The 12,829-nt window shown below is 41.1% G+C and overlaps 1 protein-coding gene across 1 annotated transcript; it reads left to right on the top strand.

Moving 5' to 3' along the window:
- The first annotated feature begins 5,805 nt into the window (after nucleotides 1–5,805).
- LOC147857552 (OVARIAN TUMOR DOMAIN-containing deubiquitinating enzyme 4-like) lies at nucleotides 5,806–7,504 on the top strand. The gene is given in 6 exon segments (XM_087328020.1): nucleotides 5,806–6,191; nucleotides 6,278–6,468; nucleotides 6,574–6,695; nucleotides 6,761–6,801; nucleotides 6,895–6,993; nucleotides 7,138–7,504. Coding segments are annotated over 6 exon segments (783 nt in total). The 5' UTR covers nucleotides 5,806–6,078; the 3' UTR covers nucleotides 7,355–7,504.
- Nucleotides 7,505–12,829: the final 5,325 nt, after the last annotated feature.

Below are 12,829 nucleotides of genomic sequence, written 5' to 3'. Positions count from 1 at the left end.
GTGCAGGCTCACTAGCCCCATCCTCCGACATCGGGTCGGGATCGGAAGTCGGAGTTGGTAAGGAATACCACGATGTCGATTCATCAAACTCAACATCTCGGCTGACTCGGACCTGCTTCGTCCGGGGGTTATAACACTTATACCCCTTTTGCTCTTGAGCATAGCCGACTAAGATGCATTTTTCCGATTTTGCATCCAGTTTTCTCCGCTTCTCATCCGGCACATGTACATAGGCTATGTTGCCGAATATCCGGAGGTGTCTCAAATTCGGCTTGCGCCCGAAATACAGCTCGTGAGCTGACACCTTGTCCCCAATCCGGTTCTGGATGTAAACGGCCGTTTGGACCGCCTCCGCCCAGTAGAACTTGGGCATGCTCTTTTCCTCCAGCATTGCCCTAGCCGCGTCAATCAGCGACCGATTCTTCCTTTCGGCCACACCGTTCTGTTGCGGTGTGTATCTGCAGCTGAATTCTCGCCGAATTCCTTTTTGTTGTAGATAGTTGTTGAATTGGCCGGAAAAGTACTCTTTTCCGCCATCCGACCATAGGCATTTGATCTTCCTCTCTGATTCCCGTTCCACCATCTTCTAGAGGCTCCGGAAACACTCGAAGACTTCGCTCTTCCGCTCAATGAGGTAGATCCACGTATGCCGCGTGTAGTCGTCGATGAAGGAGACGAAATATCGACTCCCGCCAATGCTAACATTTTGTGCCGGTCCCCACATATCCGAATGGATAAGATCGAGCTTGTTACGGCTTCGATTTCTTTCGGTGGGGAATGGAAGCCGGTGTTGCTTCCCGAGTTGGTAGGCTTCACAAATCTGGGCTCTCCGGCTGCTAAACTTTGGCAAACCGAAAACGACTTGTTCCGTTTGCAAGTCTTGAAGCCTCTGGTAGTTGACGTGGACGATCCGCTTGTGCCACAGGTCGATATCCGACTCGACCTTCTGTCCTTTGGCGAATAGTGCGGTGCCGACATCATTGGTGTTGAGAATAAACATCCTCCCATCTTTGCGCCCTTGCGCAATAACTTCGCCCTCATCCTCAATGAAGCACCCGAGGTGCATAAACCGCACCTGCATCCCCTGGTCGACGATCTGTCCGACCGACACCAGGTTCTTCGTGATCGTCGGAACATGTAATACATTCATCGACTTCCCCCTCTGTCCGACGTGGGTCAAAGGGACTTCTCTGACGTGCACGATCGGGTGGGGAGTGTCATCTCCGGTTTCGACAACTCCCGATTGATCCGGCTTCTCCAAAAAGGAGAACCACTCCTCGTGGCTCGTCATGTGGTTCGATGCGCCAGAGTCAACGTACCACACTTCCTCCGATTTGGAAGTGGTCTTCTTCATTGAGTTTGCCTTGTGCTTCATCACCAAGGCTGGCCCCTTACCGTTCTTGGATCCTCCTGATCCGTTTGCGTAGTGCAAGCTTTGCCGACCTTCCTTACCGGTCTTGCCGGATCCGGATTTGTCCGAATCGGCACGCTTTCTCCAACACTCGCTTTCCCTATGGCCCTTTTTCCCACAGTACCAGCATTCCGTAGCGGATTTGTCTTGCCGGCCTCCGGCACCACCTTGACTCCCCCTTCTTGTAGAAGTCCCGGAACTGCTGTCGGCACGCTCACTGTGCCTTCGTTCCTGCTCTTGTCGGCCGCCTCGTCCACCACGCCCGCGGGACCGATCCGCTCCCGTGTACAACATCCGGCTGTCTGGGGATGCACTAGTAGATGCACCGGCGTGGTTCTCCTCTACAAGGAGCATCGACTGTAAGTCGAAAAATGAGGGCGTATTCTCCCTTGTACAAACCGCAGTCCGGAAAGCTCTGAACTTGGACGCTAGGCCTCCAAGACAGACCTGCACCATCTCGTCTTCCTCTATGGTGACGTTAATAGAGGCAAGCGAGTCACTGATCCCTTTGATCCGAGCTGTGTAATCTGCCACTGACATGTTCTTCTGTCGAACATTGCTCAACTCCTGTCTGAGTTGCAGCTTTCGGGCAGTGGTGCTTGCGGCGAAAACCTTTTTCAAGTTTCCCCATGCATCCTTCGGTGTCTTGGCGTCACGGATATGGCTGAGCAGCTGGTCACCGACACTGGATGCAAAGCAGTACATCACCCTGCTTGCCACCTGATCCCACACTGGGAAGACCTTGTGTGTCGTCTCCGGTGTTGAGTCGTTCACTCCATCGACATAACTCCAGTAGCCATGCCCAAGCAGGTATTGGTGCATCTTGTATGACCAAGATGCGTAGTTGGTTCTGTCGAGCTTCTCCACCGGGAGTGACATAGTCATACCTCTGTCCATTTCTCCTTTGTGTCTGCTTTCCGATCTGTTAGGGTTTCCTTCACATGCGTAGATGTCTGCAGCAGAGGTTCTCAACCCACGCGCTCTGATACCATGTAAAAGATTGCTTGCGGAGGCGTTAGAAAGAACAATTGTTAACTCTTCGGGCCGGACAATGGCCTAACACAGGGTGTCTACGGAAGACATTTCACCAAAGGGTGTTACGGCAACCGGATTAGACTCAACGCTTAATCCGACTTAATTAAGTTACGTGGCATGATCGTCTTTCATAATTACATGCGTAAAATATAACAATTAAGACAGAATGGCAATTAACACAGAGAGATAACAACGCTAAGCTTCTATTAATTAACCGCTCTTGATTACATTGTATCCGGGCCTTTAAATAGGTTTCCGGTCTGTATTACAAAATGGTGCCATCCGCACCTGTTCGGGATCGGTCCGGATCCGGAACGGCATACCGATTCCGGTCCGTCTGTCCACACTCATAGCTTAATTACAACCACATTCCTACTACTTAAATAACTCTCCGTTTCCCACTCTGGACTCCTTTGCCACCCGGTAACAACAATACAGAGAGAGAGAGAGTACGCGGGAGAGACAGAGAGAGAGACAGCAAGGCACACTATTTTTCAAAATTATATGAATACTCTGTGCTCTGTATCTACAACGCGCCCATCAACGCTATTTATACAAGTTCACACAGGACTGTTAGAAGTATGGTGTATTTCAATGCTCACACGAGCATCTGACACTAGCTACGAGACTATAACTGCCTAGTAGTCTAACCTATACTAGGCTTCCGGTTACGGATTGGATCCGGCATACCGGCTCCCCAGCTCACCGGTCCTTACTGCTTACCGGCTCGGTTGCTCACCGACATACCGATTCATCTCGCTTACTGGCTCAGGCTTATTCAGCCGATCCGGCTCCGGTTGAGCTTGCCGCTCAACAGTTGTGTTAAGTTTCCGAGAAAACTTGGGTCTTTTCGATAGCTCCATGTGAGTGTCCACCTTCGAGAGATGGTTTTTGTTCCTCTTACCATCAAATGTGAATGCATGTTGCGCCTAGAGTTAGAATTCATAAAGATACATGATACAATTATTAAATGTAATCAAACAAGTTTAGGGTGAGATCAAGAGAGTGTGAATGATCATGATCTTTTTTGTGTTTGACAACTCTTTATGTATTGGGGTCTTATGGCATGATTGAAGTACCGAGAAATGAGTTATTATTTGATGTCCTCCATGGAGTACCACACAAAGGTACATAGGGTGGGTTAACGCTTATTAATGGTTTGACTGTTTTCACAACTCTTTAAAGGCGTCTAGTCTTACAACACGCGAGAGAGGGTTACACTATAGGGTTTGCTTCACACCAAGGTCCTCGCTTTACTAGTTAGTAGGGCAAGGATGCTGTGTATCGTGAGTGTTGTAAGCCTTATATATATATATATATATTGAATACAATGATCCTCAAAGGCTTGGAATGATTGTTGCGACATGATGGGTAGGTACCCCAATTGTTTTGGATGCAATTTCTCATGCATTAAGAATCTCGAATTCGACGTAGACTAAAATTGGACAAAAATTGCTAACGAATCGAGTTAATCTCATCACAACCTTTTCTCTAAATAATGCATTCAGGGTTCTAAATAATGTATTCAGGGTTCTGAGGGCGAATAATCATGTTTTGAAGATCGATCGACAGCTTTCTGGCAAAACACGAAAAGATCGCGGAGAAGCGTTTCCCCGCATGTTCATGTTATTATGCGTTCGAGCACTGAGTTCTGGTTGTGAGTAACAATTAGCAACAATTCGGTTCGGTTTGAGAGTGTCAAAACCAAATCGTTTTAAACTTTTGAAACTTGAACCGAACCATTAAAATGTTTCAAACCGTTAAAATCGCGGTTTCAGTTTTTAACTTTAGGTCAAAATTCAAATTTTAAAATTTAAAATTTAAAATGTTTCATTATTTTAAATTTTCAAAAATTTAAAGGTTTTCCTAAAATGTGAGAATAAGGCTTGAAAATGAAAAGATTGTTTAAAAACAATTAAAAAAGAAAAAACCGTTTAAAAACCGCGATTTTCTAACTGTTGAAACTGAACTGAACCGTTTAAAAAAACCTGAACCTGAACCGATACGAACCATTTAAACCGAGGTTCGGTTCGGTGCCGAGTCCTAAGTGTTAGTTGTGAGAAATGATACAAATAGTCCTAAACCACTAAACCCCTAAACCCTTAAGCCCTAAACCTAGTGGGTGGGACAGGGGTATTTTTCATAATTTTACAAAACCTACCTTTCTCAATTTTGATAAACCACAGAAGCTCATTTCTGTTCATTTTTACCAAACAGAGAGAAACAGAGACAGACAGAGAAACAGAGAAACAGAGAAACAGACAGAGACACAGACAGAGACAGAGACAGAGAAACAGAGACAAGAGAAACAGAAACAGCAGAGACAGTGACAGACACGAGGCTATGCCTCTTCTTCTTCTGCCAATTTCTTCTGTGCGTTTCTCTTCCCCGGCCCATACAGTCTCTTCGTCCAGGTTAACCTCCTCCTTCCTTCACAATTCCTCGGCTCTTCTTCTTCTTCTTCATTTATTGCTTCTTGTTTTCTTGATCTCTGTTTTATGTTATTGTGTGGCTGAGAACACGGAAAACCTTCTATATTGCATATATATATATATATATATATATATATATTCTTAGACGAAATCTGAGCCAGAAATGCGCGTTTTCCCTTGGTTTCAGATTTCTTCAGGCTCGCTTTTTCCGTAACTCCAAAGTTTGACCTAATTCCTCTCATCAAACAAATCCAACAAGTCTGATTACCACATTTTAGTTTCTGCTTCCTCTGCATAGAAGTGTGGCCATGACATTTCATGTAATAAAATCACGAATTATGTCAATGGCGGCATAAGAATGCTAGAGAAAACTCTCCTAATCAATTTTGTATCCCAGACGCTAGGCGTATAGGCTGGGGTAGAGAACTAGATGTATCCCATACTACTCGTAGCTACACCAAATGCACATCCTGAGTTAGGCATATGCTCAAAGAAATCAGGTTGACTCTAACATCTACTAAAGGAAATGGAGAGATATGGAGGGAAATGAAATGGAGAGATATGGAGGGAAATGAAATGGAAGGTGAGCATAGGTAGCTACCTGACCCCTTCAATATCCAGACAGCCTGAGGTCTAGTATCCAGATTGTCATAGCCAATGCATCCATCTCTCCACATGCGAATAGGTGACTCTGTATTGTAGGTGATGCATATGCACATAACAAATCAAGATTAGGGCTAAGCAAACACATAGCAAATTTTTGATTTCAATGTTTTCCCGGATTTAGCATCTACCTTATACGACTCCAAGTGTACTTAGCTAGGAAGGGTTAGATTTCACTGTCATCTTGTTAATGAGGAAATTTTCAAACCCTTTGTGGATCTGTCTTACATGATTGTACTTGTTTGCAGGAGTTGTGTTACTGAAACATTCAGGTTATTCAAGATTCTTGCATTATTGATGAGCTCTTTATTGTAAAGAAAGCACTGCTTTGCTGGGAAGTACTGCTTTACTAAAACATTCAGATTATTCAAGTGTCTCGTACATTGAAAAGTCCTTTATTGTGACCATTTGTGATTGAATTGCTGGGAAGTATTGTGCACCGGCAAATGCTGCCCAAAATCATTTGACATTTTTGTGGGCCAAATATACTAAGGAAGAGACCAGTTTATAGAACTGGCAGAGAAAGCATAGTGAGGGATGTCTATGGCAAAGCTGGTCGTGGGGCAACCAAATTCATTCTTTTCAACACTTGGGAATTGCAAAATCTCCAAATGTTTGTCCAGGAAAGGTGCTAAATCCATGGGTTTAAGGTATTAAGCTGTTTTGATTCCTTCTGTAATTTGTATGGTTACACCTTATTTGCTAAGGTGCTAGAAATTGTTTATTTGCTTCGTAGGCAATCAGCGTGGACGTTATTTGGGATTTGCAGTGTGGCAACAGGCACATGGACATTTGGTGGCTCTCCAGTGTTAGCAGAAGTACCCATGAAAAAATCTGATTCTGGTAGAGTTGATGCAAATCGTATGTCCGCAGTTGCAGAAACTGTATCTCATGGGAAGAAAGTCATTAAGGGGTATTCAGTCATTGGTAAATGTTTTGGGTCTCTTTCTTTATAAGAGTTTTGACAAAAGTATTGGATAAAATATTGTGATAAATGAAGACTGCCCCTTTGTTTATCCCCTTTCTCTTAAGGTATACCTGGAGATGGACGCTGTTTGTTCCGAGCAGTGGCTCATGGTGCCCAAGTGAGGAAGGGGGTGGGTGCACCAAATGAAACTTTACAACGAGAGTATGCGGACGCTTTAAGAGAAAAGGTAAGGCAAATTAAATTAGTGCGATGATCTTTTAAAAAAATTGTTAAAGTCCAAGCTTTGTGTAGGTCGTGGATGAGCTTGTAAAGCGCCGTGGAGATACAGAATGGTAAATATTCTCATTGAAATGCAAAGTTTTCGTGTTCGTATTGGTAACGTTGGGAGTCTTTACGCATATGATTCTTTAACTTTCTTTTTCCAGGTTCATTGAAGGAGATTTCGACACTTACACAAGGCAAATGAGACAACCTCATGTTTGGGGTGGAGAGCCAGAACTGCTAATGGCATCACATGTACTCAGGTATACAATTTGTTTTTAATGCACAAAAGCTTCCACATTATGATGATAAAGAATGCAGGACACATGCCAGTGCTAATATAATAATTGGATAGCTTGGTTAAGGATGTTGTATAACAATAAGCAAATACATCGTATCACTTCCAGGATGCCTATCTCAGTTTACATGTTTGAGCAACGGTCAGGAGGAATAATATCTATTGCTGAATATGGTGAAGAGTACAGAAAAGAGAGTGTTGCGCCTATAACAGTTTTATACCATGGGTTTGGTCATTATGATGCATTGCAGCTTCCTGGAAAGGAAAATTAAGGAAAAGGCAAGATCTTGTATTTTTGTATGATCAAGCAAATTCTGAGGCAATAATAACGTAGCATGCAACTTCAATAATGTAAGAGCATGTCTAGGTGCGGAAGTTTTTGATGGATGTATAAGATCACTATTTCCCTGTAAAAGTCTCTTGTAATTTGTAAACAATTGTACAATCAAAGATTAGTAGAAAACTTTACCAAACTTTATGTTGTAGAATGTATGTGTTCAATCTGAAAGAAGCATGAAGACTGAATCGGACATTAGCAAACACGATTGTCTCCGATGTTTTATATCTATGATAATATGGTACAAATAGGACTAGACATATTAGTAAACAAAATAAGCCTTTCAGTTTACTGATTTGACGTCTAATAAACTCAATACACTTTCGGTTGCCAAATGTTAATTCATTGATTAAAGATTTTGTCCACTGTTCATTATTAGAAGCAGATATTGGCTATCTTATTGATATTATTGTGCAATTGGGTCATGACATAAGTTTGATTAGATTTGTCTATAGTTAAATCATATTTCATTCATCCTCTACAATCTGTTGATGCATATTTTCAAAAATGGGGTATTCCCTTTCTGATTGTACTAAATTTGTGCTTCAATACTATTCTTGAAAACGAAGAGAAGGCATTCAATTGGAAACTGGAATGTTTCACTTCAAATGTTCTTATGATTGAAAGTTGCATGTGATATTGTTACATCTGAAATGTTGTCATCTTGTGTTATCTGTCAGTCCCTGTCCTGGTTGTTATAATTCATCATAAAGACCAAATTATAGTATAAAATTGCCTAGGCATTGGATTTTCTTCAATGTACTCCACCATACCCCATACTAGATATTAAGATATTAGTTCACTTGGTCAAACATGTAAATGGGGATAAACATCTTTTAAATTATACCACGATACAACTTTGATATGAAATGTCAATATAATATCCCAAGATAATCTGTCCAATAATAACATAATGGTGTCATTGTTCTTGGAACTTATTTCTGCCTGAAACTCTAGAAATCTAGTAATGCTAGAAATGTGGATGCCATAGAAGCATAATATATTCCTATTCCATTCTCATTTGTTTGGTTCTATCTTAGTCTAATATGAACCCCTTGAAATTGAGCAAAAATTGGTTGTAGAATTGCTGAAATAATGCATATGATAGTGGACAAGTGGATTATCTAACTTTAGAATCTCTCTTTTGAGTTTTGACCAAAGAGGGTTTAGGGAAATAATGAAAACTTGGGGGCATTTAAGAAAAGATACCGATTCAGATTGTGTATTACTCGCAATGTCTTGTTTATTCACATATAACAATAGTGGAGATTTATGGGACCATGATTTTGATAGCCAACATCAAATTCAATCGACCATTTAATGGATATATGCTAGTGGGCTTCCATGTCCAAGTCTATATGCAATCAACTAACTTGTAAGAAACATCTCCCTGACAAGTAGTAATAGGTGGCTTGATCCATAGATTGCCACAAAGGTGAGATAGTACTCTACCATGTCTATCTCAATGTGGTGGTTAATGGTCATTCTTTCTAGCTTTGAATGCTATTATTTTACATTCATAATTTTATGTTTGCAATAACTATATTGGGGCTACTCCATTTCTACCAAAAGTTATAGTTGATGGTACTTGCATTGTGTCATATTGTCTTCTCACTTACCACAATGCCCTATCTCACGTTGAAGAGAATGTCAGAAACAAAATAATGCTCTATCTTTCAAAGAACCTTCTTCTATTAACATAATATTATTGGTGTTAGTATGGTGTTTTTGAAAACAAGTTTATCCATAAGCCCTCTTACCATTTCTTTGTACTTAACCTCGTTTCCATTATACATCCAAATAACTTCACCAATAGAGAACAAATTGTGATTGTGTGATAATTGTTTACATTTTGTATGTCTTCCTCTTTTAGGTAAAGATTTGATGAAGTGTGTATCCTAATCTTGAGGTATGCCATGGTGCAATTTACAGTTAAACATATTATTTAAACAAACATGTGCTTCCTTTGTCCATTTGAGCATTATGGCCTTCCTAACTTGTGAAATTCACAATTAAACATATTCAACATTTACTTTGAAGACTTCCAACATTGTGAAATTCAGAATTAAACATATTACTTATCCAAACATGTGCTTCATTTCTCGTCCATTTGAGAATTTTGGTCTTTATACTTTGAAGACCTCCTACCTTGCAAATTTCATAATAAAACATATTAGTTATCTAAACATGCGCATCCTTTCTTGGCCATTTGAGCATTTTTGTCTTCATACTTTGACGATCTCCTACCTTAGTAGTGGCCACAATTTTAAGCCTTATGTCCACTTCTTCAATGGTAAAGAAGGAAGCCATGTGTGAAAGAAAACCATACCACATATTTTTCCCAACATTTAATCACCTATATAAGTTCTTACAATGGATATACAAATCCATTAGAGTTGAGCTATAATAATTCTCAACACTTTTCCTTTTGAGATTTCTCCAAAAATTTCCACACTTATTTACTTTTTCTAAGGTATGGAGAAACTCTATTTTAACATGCCATGTTTTTCTCTTCATTTGAATAAGTATTTTGAGAGAGAGAGAGAGAGAGAGAGAGATTATATTATCGTCTTCGGAGGTCAAATATGACCTATGAGACCAAACATATTACATTTCACGTGATATGTGTGAAAGTGAGTAGTGACTCGATGTTCAAGAACTTTACCAATGAATGTTGCAATCGAGAGTGCACATTGTGGTTGTGAGAGGAATTCATGCAAAGATTGGGCTCAGTCGAAGAGATGTGGAAAGCATGGTCGAATATGATCAAAGGTAGAGCATTGTATCAAAGTGTGATACTCAGACTCGCGAACTTGTTTAGGGCAAAGTGTGCATAGCCGACCACTCTCATCACTTGTGCCCCAACGCCTTGTTTCACATCGCAATCCATGTGAGCTAAGTCACATGGAAGCAATGGTTCGAATGGCAGATAACGGAATGGGCTCTAACATGTATTGATGTGTACGATTTCCCCGTTCCGCAAAGAATATGGTTTTGTAGTTAGGTGCAACATGTGTAGTATAATGTGTGAAGCGCGAGCCTCCACATTTGTCCCATGTCATGATACATTGGCGTTGATAAAAGGCCTCATTTACAGAGGAATCTAATGATGCATCATGAAGCAAGTGTCTCGCATCCCATCTACCGAACCATTTTTCTATATCTTGCATCCAACCGAAACACAAAATTTTGCTTTTATGCGTCTTTTGGATCTTTTTGCTTGCTTCCCACGCAGTTCTAGGAAGTCGATGTGAAGGAACTTTTTGAACCTTAAGCATGTATTCAACAACCCTTCCATGGCCGTGATCTCAATGAGAAGCGATCCCATCTCAAGGAGGAGGGTGTAGGGCGTTTGATTCTTAACTTGTAGAAACTTTGTAAGAAAATGTTTTTGGACATTTTCAAACTCTTTCCACATAGATTTAGGGATGCTACCGCCCCATACTTCCACCCCATAGAGAAGATCCGGTGTCACCAAAGTGTCGAAAAGATATTTCTTGAGGACCCAACACTTTATATCTCTAAGATTGCATGTGTTCTCAAATGCATAGTATGCTCGCTTACCCGCCTCTAAGCGGCGTGCAGCACATTCATTCCATCTATGATTTGAGAGAGAGAGAGAGAGATAATTTGTTGTGACATTTTTCCGATACTAGTAACTATGAGGATTTATTCTATTCCCACATAGCTAGAAGAGTAGCAGGACACTTGTAATTCATACTATATGTTTAATTAGTGACAGAAGCTATGATATCATGAGATATAGGAAGAAAATACATATAATTAAGCGAGCATATGGATCAAATAAGACTGTTAGAAGAGGATTATTGCTTATACACAGAGAATAAACATGGATAGCGTAGATGACTTAGGAGAGAACAGAAATGATATAACATAAATCTTTTTTTAATCCACTCCTTGTACATCCATGCATTGCCCTTTACAGAAAATATTGTGTCTTAAATTACTTGCATGTCTAATTTGGGTGATTCATATTTTTCACATATATATATTTTACCATTGCTTTGCTCCTCTTTTCCCCCATTCATGCACACTTTATTTCTCCACCATACAATTACTCTTTTAATTTTTTCTTGCCCACTACTTTTTCTTTAAATTCTTAAAAAAAAAAAGAACTACTTTCCCATTAGTTAGGAGAGATTTTTACAGAAAGACTATAGAAGAAAATAGGGAATGACCTCACGACCGAGTTCAAGAATATGAGCCTACGTACATATCCACTCTTACTTTCTACTTAATGCAAGTAGGTATCGAGAGCTACAAACTAGTGGCAATCATCGTCGGCCAGTGCGAACCTGATCCTCTAGCCTACAATGGAGGTGTTGGGTTTAGGACTGTAGATAGACAAGAAAGATAGACTAAAATATACAAAACAGAAAACAGAACAAAAATACACAATACACAACTTTTTCGTGGAAACCCTATGATGAGAAAAGCTCGGAATATTGCTCGGCCACAACCGAGTCTTGAATCACTTCAATGAGAATCAAACACAGAAACGGGAAATGGAGAGTACACAAGGAAATACACAGGATGTTTACGTGGAAAACCCTAAGTGGGAAAAACCACGGGAGCTCACGGAGTTCGAACTATCACTATTATGAGAAAGGTACAAACAGAGCCTCGGAGGCAATGACCTCGAGCTCTGTATCTTCGCCAACTGGCGGTTACAACAGAGTATCACTCTGTATCTCACACACACTCTGTACAACAGTTATGCACATACAACAATATGGCTATAACATTACCACAATGATTGCCCTAAGTCATATTTATACTTATATGAACTTAGGGCTATTTACAAATATAGCCTCAATAGGCTTACTCAAAACATATTTACAAATATGTCTTCTCTTTCGGTTCTCACCGGGTCCACCGATCCAATTTCCAGATCTCTTCCGGTTCTCACCAGGTCCTCTTCATCCATAACCGGATCCCATCCAAAGGGGCCGATTTCCCAACAATCTCCCCCTTCACTCCGGCATGGGATGTCTCGCCAGTCCGATCCACTTTCGACATGCATCCAGCTTGTCGGTTGTCAACACTTTGGTCAACATATCCGACCCATTCTCCTCTGTGTGAATCTTCGTTAGTACGAACTCTTGATCTTCTACTCTCTCCCGAATCCAGTGGTACCTTTGCTGGATATGTTTCGTCTGGGAATGGTAGGCCGCATTCTTTGCAAGGTGGATGGCACTTTGACTGTCGCAGTAGAGTTGATATTCCTCCTGTTGGATCCCTAGCTCTCCGATGAAGTCCTTCATCCAGATTATCTCCTTGCCGGCTTCTACAACTACCATGTACTCCCCCTCCGTTGTTAACAACGCAACCGTCTTCTGCAGCCTCGACTGCCATGACACTGCTCCCCCTGCATAAGTCACGACATATCCGGATGTAGATCGGTTGGTATCTGCATTAGCCGACATGTCCAAATCCGTGAATC

The sequence above is a fragment of the Azolla caroliniana genome, unplaced genomic scaffold (genome assembly GCF_043228905.1).
Source record: "Azolla caroliniana isolate FFs.n. ecotype wild unplaced genomic scaffold, voAzoCaro1.0.p SCAF_11, whole genome shotgun sequence".
Taxonomy (NCBI): Eukaryota; Viridiplantae; Streptophyta; class Polypodiopsida; order Salviniales; family Salviniaceae; genus Azolla; species Azolla caroliniana.
The sequence above is the reverse complement of the archived record's forward strand: the minus strand, read 5'-3'. Positions and strand labels throughout refer to the sequence as shown.